Source organism: Pinus tabuliformis, chromosome J, assembly GCF_031772625.1.
Source record: "Pinus tabuliformis cultivar Carrire ecotype Pingquan chromosome J, CPIR1, whole genome shotgun sequence".
NCBI lineage: Eukaryota > Viridiplantae > Streptophyta > Pinopsida > Pinales > Pinaceae > Pinus > Pinus tabuliformis.
In genome coordinates this window covers 113,198,103-113,209,489 of record NC_142295.1, presented here as the reverse complement: position 1 = coordinate 113,209,489, position 11,387 = coordinate 113,198,103, and the positions used below count along the sequence as shown (strand labels likewise).

Below are 11,387 nucleotides of genomic sequence, written 5' to 3'. Positions count from 1 at the left end.
GGTGGCCTTCTCTCACTCTTTAGACTACAAGAAGTATATCCTTGTCTAGAGGGGAATCCTTAAGGATCGAGCTAAGATAGGTCATTGAGTAATGAAGGTAAGTTCCTTAACGAAGACTATTTATTTGACACTACTCACTCTCAAAGTAAAAGGCCGGGGATAAGCATGCAAATAGTCAAACAAATCATGAATTATTAACAAATATTGAATTATTTTAATTAGACAACTATTCTTATTCATGCAACGAAATTATACTTGAAAAATGAAAGATAAATCTTACTCAATTAACCATATAACATGAGATGTTAGTGAAGCATATATACAATGGCACAATAAAAATAGAAAATGAATCATAAATTTTCCATACAAGTAAGGAATTAGATCATTCATCCATCGTATTCATGAGAATTGGAGATTGAGAGTTCGTTATCATCATCAAGAGACCATTCCCCAATTAAGAGATCATAAACCAATAGTATTAACTATGTTTGGGACAACAAAGAGTTACATGCTTGCGATGATAAATAAAGGAAATATTCAAACTTGTCATTGTTACTAAGGACAATGAAGACAACAAAGTTGAATATGGACTACTTACACATTTGTAACATTCAAATGTCATCCATTTATCATCAATTTATCACCATTTATAGTTGGGTAGTTTGTAACCATAGAATTGTTACCCAAACGATGTCTTTGTAACATTCCAAAGTGTGTAATTACAACTAATGAGCAATGAGCAATACCTTTAGCGTGTGAGCACAATAACCACTATGTATTTAGAACAAATTACCATTAAGACTAGAGATCAATGTAAGTTTTAAAGAACCCCTAAACAATAAGAAATTCCATATGTCAACATCAAATATTTAAGAATTGTGTGCATTGTCTAAATTGTGTGCAAAGTGCACCAATAGTGGCACTAGTGGGCTTCAATCACTATCTCGTTATGTGTGTTAGGATGTGGCATTTCAAATTATAAAGTGATGATACATCTACAAAATGGCAAGCAAGTAAACCATCAAGATAATCTTAAAATTAGTGAATTGTTAGCCTTATGAACCAAGTCATCTCACGTTCCCATGCATTGATTTGCCTAAGGGTGTGGTTAAAATGTCAAACGTGTTCAAAAAATGTAAGAAATAAATGTTTCAAGAACAAAATTTTACCATGATGAAAATTTGTAAACCCTTTTCACTATTATTTATAAAGAGCTTAAATATCAAGGTGCTTCATGCATTCATGTACTCATGTGAAGCTTAAGAGTGTTTACTATGCCATAGATATGTTACCTAGATCTATCAAAATCCAACATGAACAAGTAAAAACATGATATTGTGTCCCTACAAGTAAAGAGCTAATCATTTTTAATTTCCGCTAATCATTTTTAATTTTGTCACTTATTATCTAGTCATATATTTTAGTCCTATACTAAATTATTCATTTAAGTTAGTCACTTTTAGTTGAGTCACTTAATATCTAGTCATATATTTTATCCCTAGACTAAATTAGTCGTTTTTAGTTTAGTCACTTAAAATTGCTCAAACAAGTAGTAGTTCACTTGAAATAATTGTGGTGACTAACATTTTTAGCCGGTTAGTCACTAATCTCTCATTTTGTACTAGTGAAGAGACAAGCTTGTTGCTTTACGACTGAGACTGTGCAATGCGCATTTTAGGGGGGTTGGATGAGGCTGAGTGGCTCAGATATGAGTTTTTTCCAATTTTGACTATGTATTGGATCAATGGGAGGAATTTGAATAAAAGAAAGGCTTGAACATGATCACACACTTGGCTCACTTGATGACACAACATGGCATACTTAGAACACATGAACAACATACTTTCCTTGCAACAACATTGCGACAACCCATTCCAAGTGCGACACTAAAGATACACTTTGAACTGACAATGACAACACTTGTGTGAAAGTGTGTGAAACTTTGGAAATGAGTGTGGAACATGTCTACATGATATAAAAAATAATTATCACAAATATTTCCCCTTGAAACAAGCCAAAACTCCACTTTACACGATAAGTGACAATTCCCGGGCCAAAATACGACACGCTATATGAAAATTAAAGTGCGAACAACACTTGAAATATGTGAATGATGGTGAAAAAAACACATGTCAGGGCAAAGATAACATGAAAACAAAACTAATTAAAGGGAAAGAAAGTCAAAGTGACAACCGAAAACATGAAAATGACACTCGAGAAAACAAAGGTGCATGATGTGACAGTTTCCAAAACTCACTGAAATAGAAGTACAAACACAACTAGAAGTGAGAAAATGTCGATGTCAGTGTGCACTAACTATCAACATGGATTGGACATCACATATGAATAGTCTTGATAGAACATGCTATGCTTGTTCAAGCTTGCATAAAATTATGTGCTCATGCACTTGTTATAGACTGAGCATGTGTCAGCAAGTGACTTCAACACTTCCAATCCAAGAAGGGAGCTTAAAAGCATCAACTGAGCAAGAAGTGAATATGGAACTATTGATCATAAGATCCAGAGTAGGCTCCAAAATTCGATTGTAGGAAAATTTTTGGAGGGTGTTTGTTGCAGCGACAACATAGTCCTCACCCTGTCAAACCTACAAGAACCCTTTGGTATTGAGACAGATACCTTCAAGTATGTTATTCATGTAGTCCTCGCTTAGCAAGGGAATCTAGTGGCCTATAACAATGAGACACTTTATAATATTGTCCAAATATACCCCACCTATGATAAGTAGATGTATTCCATTGTACATGCATGTTGGTAATGGAAACATTATATTCTAGGTAAGGAGAAAATCATCCACATATCACCAACCTCTTCAATTTATGCAGACATAGAGGAAGTTACAAAATGATTGCCATTGTAAATGGTCCACATATCTACAACAATTACATTTGAACATTAAATACAAGAAGGGTAGCACCATTCACATTTCATATTGCCTCTGTCTGCCCCTATTGTGGCACTAAACATAGTTCTCAACTATTGTGGGCATGATACCTATAGATGGCCATAGCTATATGATACTGATTCAGAATTTGCTACCACCTACAAGATGTTGATAACCGGTAAGCTAGTTTCAAACTTCCACCTTCAGGAATGATTGTTGTGCTACTTAGGACACCTTTATGTTCCTTCAAGTGAGCTATTCCAAACTAATTTAGGAGGCACATTACAGTTGGGTAGCAAGGAACTTTAGTGTGGAGAAGACAATGACGGTGCTGCAAAAGTATTTTTATTGGTCGAAACTATGACAAGTATGAAAATATATTAGGTCTTGCATTGCTTGTGTCATTTCCAAACCAACCATTAAAAAATAAGGCATGTACACCCCTCTGCCTACTCCTAGCCAATCTTTGGAATCCATCTCCATTTACTATATGTTTGTCCTTCCTTCTACCAAGCATGGTAAAGATTGTTTGTTTAATGTGATCATTGATATATTTTCTAAGAAGGCCATATTGGATGCATGTAAGAAGAATATCATAGGATAAGCCACTACCAAGCTCTTCTTCAAACAGGTGCAGGAACATTTTGGGATCCCGCAAACCGTCATATCAAATCAGGATAGCAGTTTCTTAAGCACATTTTGGTTGAGCCTCTCGTCATTTTAGACACCAAACTCACCAACTTGATTGCCTTCCACCCCTAGACTGATGGCTAGACAGAGGATATCAACAAGATGATCATGCACATGTTACATATGTATAACTACAAGCACCCATAAACATGGGATGAGAGTCTCTCCTATTCCAACATAGCTACAACTGAGCTCTACATATCTCAACTGGCCACAACCTTTTTAGGTGGGCCTAGAATTTTAACCATTGTGTCATATTCATGTTGCACTACCCCTTGCAACTACACAGATAGAATTCGTAAATGTTCAATTTAAATCCAACAAAGCCACCAAGTTTACAGAATGAACTCAACACATCCACTAATAGGTTCATGTTATCCTGCACAAGGCCAATACTAAGTACAAATAACATTATGATTAACATTGGGTGCCACATAAGTTTAAATGAGTGAAAAGGTTTGGTTGCATATGTAGAAGGAACGCATTGTTGGGGCCTGTCAGAAGCTTTAGGCACTTTCCTATGGACCATGGTTGTGGGTGATAATTATTTTGAGCTAAGTATCCCTGATTCATCAACTTTCACTCAATGTTTAATGTGGACTGCCTTCAACCCTACTTTCCACTAATGTTGGACACATAAAAAGTTATAGAACAACTAACACTGATAGAGCTCAACCTAGATTGCATTGAATAGGCCATGACTTACCAAATCATGGACACATATATTAAGAACATTGTCCAATAGAGAATCCAACTATATTGAGTTGTCAAACAAACATTTGTCTTTGAATAACATTGGAAATCAAAATTTCTTCTCCTCCGATACACCTTTTTAACAAACTATTGTGTGTGTCAAACAAAGAACATCTGTCAAAGTTACAACCATAGGAAGATGAAATTCCAACTCACCCCATTGGGACCCATAAGCCTTTGGTGCTTCATCTCCTATGGTTAGGGATATGGATTTTTAGGGTTTCCTATTGTTTCTTCACAAGAAAAAGTCCTTTGAGCCTCATTATAACATAATTCAAAAGGCACGTAGCCATCACGTCTCTTCTTAGACACAAGCCACCATCGTTCGAGCTAGTTGGTTTTCATTCTACATGTAAATAGTTTTAGCATTTCTAGTTATTAATTGAAATTCATTTTAATTGTATTTTAATTTTAAATCTGTATTTCATTTTGTTCCCTTCTTAAATCTAGATCAATTTAATCCAAAAGAATTTTAAAACTTATAATATTAATGTTAAAGGAAATTGGGTGTGTGGTCATGGATATGTACTTAATGTGCAATAACAAGATAAACATAATGGATGAAACGAATATTCCTATACTTTCTTTCACCTCTAGCCAAAACCACCAATGCCCCAAGTGAAGATGGCATTAAGATGCAAAGTCTTGGCTAAATCATTAGGGAATATAGGAAGATATAATTTTGTACTGGTAATATTAAAAGTATTATTACATCTACATTTAAAGAGAATTTTTGCTGCAATAAAGAATTAAAAAAAAATGGAAGACAATATACTTCAAGGAAGTGGTCAACCCTAATTTATAATATCAAAAGTATCTCTCATTTTTAACTAGCACAAAGAAGGAAATCAACATTGCTAAAATATGAACCAACTCCCATGAGCTATGTACTAAAACTAAACATTGGGAGATTCTAAAATACTGTGGGATGCAAGAATTTTTCACCTTTGTGACACTAAGAGGGTTGAAGGTGAAATGTGTTTTCTCCTAGAGTGCTTGAAAACAAGTATAAATTAGTGCATCTTTCATTTCGAGATAAGAAAAAAAAACACTTCGATACTCTTGCTCCTCTTGTTATCCTATACCAATTTGAAGTTTGGGGATGCAATATCTCTAGAGAATAGTAGAAAAATAGAGAGAAAATCGATATATATATATATATATATATATATATAATGTTAATGTTGAAAACAATACACCTTATCTTATCCTCCTCATAGAAGTAAACCTTTTCCCCATTGAGTACATGGCTATGGTTAGGGATTGAATATATAAAAATAAAATAAAAAAACATGGATGATGAGAGGCTCCCCAAAATTTCTTCCAATGCTATCCAAAACCACCAATGGCTAAAAGAGGGAAGGCATTACTCTTAGCTAAAATCATTAGATAATATAGAAATATGTCATTTTATATGATACTAATAATATATTATGTCTAAATTTAAAGAGAATTTGTTGTGTGATAAAGGATTAGAAAATAAAATGAAGCTAAGATACTACAAGAAGTTGATCAACCCTAATCTAGAAGATCAAAAGTATCTCTTAGTTCTCACTAGGACAAAGAAAAAAATCAACATTGCTAAAATATTAACCAACTCACATGAGCTAGCAACAAACCATTCCCAAAACACCCTAAGATACAAGAATTTGTCATCTTTGTAACACACAATTGAAGATAAAAGGCACTTTCTCCTAGAGTTCCCTATGTACACCCAAATTAGATCTTTATTTCAAAATATTTTTCACAAAATCCACTTACTTAACCTCCTTAGTCTTCAAAACTATGTTGATCTTCTCTTAATGCCCTTTTTAGCATAGAAATAAGGATGTAAAGAAATCTAGGTATTCTGTTACCTTTTTTAAATTCAGATAAACTAGTTTACAGTCTAGATGTCATTTTATTCTTCTTCTTTTTTGTTACTCTGTTGAGCGTTTATTGCATGCAAAAACATTGATCTGCCCACAATGAGATGCTTATCACTAAAATTGTGAGATGACCCACAATGAGATGCTTATCACTTATGTAAGGCGACATCAAATCTAGATACCCTTGGAAACTTTAATTCCCTAAAATCATCATTAATTCGAAAGAAAAATAAATATATTTCAATTTAGTAAAAAAAAAAACATTTTAAATAATTCATCATAAAAAATATTCAAATTTTCAAAAAAATATATAATATATCCCAAAAATTCAAGTAACATAGATAAAATTAAACTTATATAAAATTAAAGTTAAGAAAAATAATAACAATGATTCTTCCCACAATCCCTCCCAATAACCCTGAATAAATCTAATTAATAATTTTATAATATAAAATAAAAGTAACAAATACTATAATTACCTATAATAATAAAAAATTAAATACAATATTTCCTTCTGAATTTTCAAAAAATTATTGTAGTTTTTTCCATAACTATGAATTAAAAATATGATGTTTACATAAATAAATCATATCCTCATAATTCATATGATGTTTACATAAATAAATCACATCCTCATTCCCGGGGATGGAGGCGAATCGGAAGGCCCTTGGTCAAGTGAGGTAACGGAAGATATGAGATCTTATCATTTGCAAGTGTTTCCCATCTGCAATTACATAGTTAAAAAAAATTATTAATCTGGTTTAAAAATAAATTATATATATCTATCTATATATATAGATTTATCTTTAAAAAATTATTAAAACCTAATGTTATGGGTTTGAAACTATAAGTAAATAAATATCAAAATATGTTTCTTTGTTTTCCAATATAAAAAATGTTACAGTAGAAATATAAACCTGAATCTTGTTATGAAAATGTGGAAAAAGAGAGCCAACTCAAGTTTAGCTAGATTATATCCTGGGCAAAGCCTGGCTCCAGCTCCAAAAGGTATATAAAATGGATCATATGAAGAATCCTGCAATATGATTAAAGTTTAATCATTCTAATTAAATTCCTTAAGAATATTCTAAATTCAAAACATAGATTGCATAAAATTAACCTACCTGATTTTGTTGCCATCGCCATGGATCAAACTTCAGAGGTGCATCGAACTTTTTATCCAGATGGTTAGCCGTGGTAAATGCAAAAATTACCCATCCTTTAGGAATAACATAACCTGAAAAATAAAAAATAAATATGAAAAATGTTTTATTAAAAATAAAAATAATATTTTTCATCTTTTCTAAAATGGTTTTCAAAATATATACATTTCACAATACCTTTCACTTTTGTGTCTTCCATAGCTTCTCTGAAAAACCCTGCTGCCAAATTACTTAATCTAAGTGTTTCATTTATGACCTGTATAAAATAAATAAAAAATATACTTTAATACATATCTTATCATATTAAAATAAAAACAAAATTGTATTAATATGGAATGAAATAACTGCAATTTACATACACATTGAGTAAATTTCATTGATGTGTAATCATCCCAGTTGAGTTTGTGATGGCCAGCTTTAACTTTTAATATAGCATCATGCTCTTCCTGCCATGAGCATCACAAAATACCCTAAGTCCACCATAAAACCTGACTGTGTTACTCAGTGTTAAATATGAAAAACTGTACATACCTTCATCTGTTGCAATGCTCTGGGACAATCACTGAGAAATTTGATGGCAAATGGCATGGCTCTGAAAGATGTCTGGCCAGCAAAGAGCAAAAATAGAATAAAGTCACAAATAATTTCCTCTGAAAGGGTACCTTCTTCCATGAGCCTTGCCAGCAAATCATGATGAGCCACCTCTGGATACTGCCTTCTCTCTTCCATTGTCTCTAAAATCTTTTTTATGAGAAGCTCCCTAGACTGCATCAATCAACACAGCAAATAATGAAAATGATAACTTAAAATTTTTTCACAACAAATTGTGATAACCAGATGATACTCATACCTTAATCCCATTGAAATAAGTGGAGCCAGGAATCTTGATAGGAAGTGCAACAGATGCATTGCCAAAATCAATGAACAGCTTACGAATTTCACTTGTCTCTTTGGAAGAAGATAAGTCCAGCAATTGTTTGGCCATCAAGTTGATGATCATCTGCAACAAGAAAAAACTGTATTATGAAAACTCAAATGATTTCCAAATCTGCTGGCTGCATCTAAATGAAAAGATTGTTAGAATTATCTGGTGCCTGCATGTGCGATGTAGATGAAATGATTAATAAATTTTAACATGGAACCAAACCAATCTAGCTTGCTTGCCTGGTGACACTCTTTAAAAAGAAAAATCTCCTTCATCTCTGCCCATCTATCCAGAGTTGAGTGCACCAGAGTCTGTATTTCCTCCATAAAGTCAACTTTGAGCCTCTCAGATCTCAGCAAATTCACAGCTATTCCATGGAGCTTCCTGTGCAGGTCGCCATGCACTGTGAGCAGCCCATATTTGCCAATCATAATATTCATAGCCTTAGGGTATTTGGCTCGAAAGAGCCTTCCCTCGTTCTGCAGCACAAACTTGTTGAAGTGGGCATCTGCCGAAACAACCATCTTCTCTCCATATAAATGAGATATGAAAATGTCCGACTTATACCTGCAATTCTTTCCATCCATCAACTACAAGAAAGTGAAGCAAAAAAACCACACAACAGCACACTTGCAGTTTTTTCTGATCACATTAACCAGAACCCTGAGGAAAAAGTTTCAAAACACAAAATCGTATTTTTGAAATTAAATTTGCAATTTTCCCTATCCTAACACATCCCCATCAAAGTTGATTTAAAGTTTCAAAATAGTATATATATATATATATATATGAATCATAGAAGTTAAATTTAATAATAGTTAAAATTAAATTGTATAAATTTATTTTAATTTTGAATTTATTATTAATTTATAAAAATAATTTTTTCAAAAATATTATAAATTTGTTTCAATCTTGAATTTATTATAAATTTATAAAATTCAAAATTTTAAAAATATTTATGTTTTTTTTTTTTAAATTCAAGTGTAAAAATTTTATATTACAGTTTATTTATTTTAATTTTCTATTCTCTAGCTATTAGAATGATCTATCTTCCTATTTAACCTTCTTTAGTCTATCTCTTTATCTCGTCCTAAAGATGAACTACACTAGCCGGTTCTTAAATGCATCGACCAAACATTGGCAATGTGATTCTTTCCAAAAATCTTCATAAATTAACAAGTTATGGATCACAGAAGCTTGAATTCGAATATTCCTTGATATTTAAATGGATTTCCTTTATATCTTAAAATATATACACAATTACACTCTATGAAGTTTTCTGTTTTAAAAACTTGTTTCAATTTTAGTATAAATATTTCCATTGTCATTAATTTGATGTATATCAAATTTTTTGGTGAACTCTATGTTGTCATTTATATGTCTAATTTTTCAAGTCAACACTTCACTTATTTTCAGGGACATTAAGCTTTTCTAGATGAAGTATTCACCGGAAACATTGGAGAGATAAATGACAACACACAGTTTACTAGAAGTTTTGATGTCCTACTTGTTTCAATTTTCAATTTAGTTCACAATAGATTTGAGATGAAAAAAACTGCCTTAGTTTTTAATATATTTATATATATCTTATTAAATATTAAAAATATTAATGAACAATTTTTTTTAGAATCCACCAAAAAAACCCAAATAAATCAACTTGAAAGAATCTACTTGCCGAATCAAATTAACAAAACCTAACCCCCAAAAAATCTAAAAAATTTAAACAATGCTATAAGTTATACACTGCAACACTGCTAATTAAGATAACCCTTCGCCGGATAATCATCCAAAGAAATATTACATAAACTAACCCTTCACCATCTAATCAACCAAAAATAATATTACATATTAGATGTGATGTTACCTTCGCTCTCGTTCCTCGATGAATTTTGTGGGATGATTACTGGTCATGGATAGATAATAACTCAAAGTTTCTCCAACCAGCGGCCACCCAGTCGACCCAGGTGGCAGACGGCCATGATTCGTCTCCACCTTATTCCTCTCTCTCCTGCCCTGAATATTTCCCCACGCCCTGTAGATAAGGTGGACAAGCACCGCTGCGGCAGTGAACGCTACCACCATTAAAGGCATTTGGTCCGCCATACTCAAATTAATTCCCGGACCAACTTAAGCGAACATAGATTGCTTCTGAGAGGGCGCGAGGAATTTATAGCTTGGAAATCATAATATCAATTATTTGCGTACTTCACGCTGCTGCTGTCACATTTTTAATTTTACGTATGTCCTTACTATAATCATTGAGCTAATAATTACTCTCATAATTGAGCAGTAGAAAACCAATAATTGAGCCATAAAGACTGGGACATCGACATGGCCACTGTATTCACCTTTACATTTTTCTTTACAGCTGGTTAGCCGACAAAGTTCGGATTCCTGCGCCTCAAAAAAATAACTTACCCCATTCCCGTTCGGGCTCTATAACCTGCAAATTCCTTCAATAATATAGTAGCAGAAGCTTCTGAGCGCCTCTATATAGAAATTTATTGATTTTCAGTTTAAAAAAAAGTATTCTCATCTACGCGGGTCTCATTTTCTAGCATGTTCTCGGAAGAATCTTATCCTGATAATGCTCATGTCGACACTGGCGCGTCTGGTTCTGATAGATTTCATCTTCTGCATGAAGTGCGTTGTTTTTAGTCAGAGGACAAGATTCCTTTCTGAAACTGAGAGAATCCTTTTAGATTTGGCCAATTTTAAAGGAGTAATTTATTGAGGTGGAGGAATGGAACTGATTGTTAAAAACCATTGGAATCTGGATAAAATATTTCGAAAAATCTTGTAGATGTAATGTTTGAATTTCAACCTCATAAAAAACTTTTAAATATTGACCCTTTTTATTTAAATTTAAATAAAAACTCTACCAGATTTTTGTACTACTCTTACATGTGCTGGATTTAGATGAGACGTTTTTGCTATAACATCTTAAGCATGGTGAGTATAGTTCATTAAGATTACTTAATGACTTAGGTGACCTCGTTCTTATGATTACTTAAATAATTTTTATATTTTACACCTCAGTATATTTTCGGCAAAGCATATTTATAAACTAGTTGCATAATAATTTC

The 11,387-nt window shown here is 32.7% G+C and overlaps 1 protein-coding gene across 1 annotated transcript; it reads right to left on the bottom strand.

The window, feature by feature from the left end:
- Positions 1 to 6,800: 6,800 nt before the first annotated feature.
- On the bottom strand, positions 6,801 to 10,422 carry LOC149225798 (abietadienol/abietadienal oxidase-like). Its single transcript, XM_089375148.1, has 9 exons — positions 10,166 to 10,422; positions 8,541 to 8,868; positions 8,227 to 8,376; positions 7,908 to 8,141; positions 7,736 to 7,822; positions 7,554 to 7,632; positions 7,338 to 7,450; positions 7,131 to 7,249; positions 6,801 to 6,937 (listed from the first exon to the last, which is right to left on the bottom strand). The coding sequence occupies exons 1-9, from the start codon at positions 10,402 to 10,404 to the stop codon at positions 6,847 to 6,849; spliced, it is 1,440 nt and encodes a 479-aa protein (XP_089231274.1). The 5' UTR covers positions 10,405 to 10,422; the 3' UTR covers positions 6,801 to 6,846.
- Positions 10,423 to 11,387: the final 965 nt, after the last annotated feature.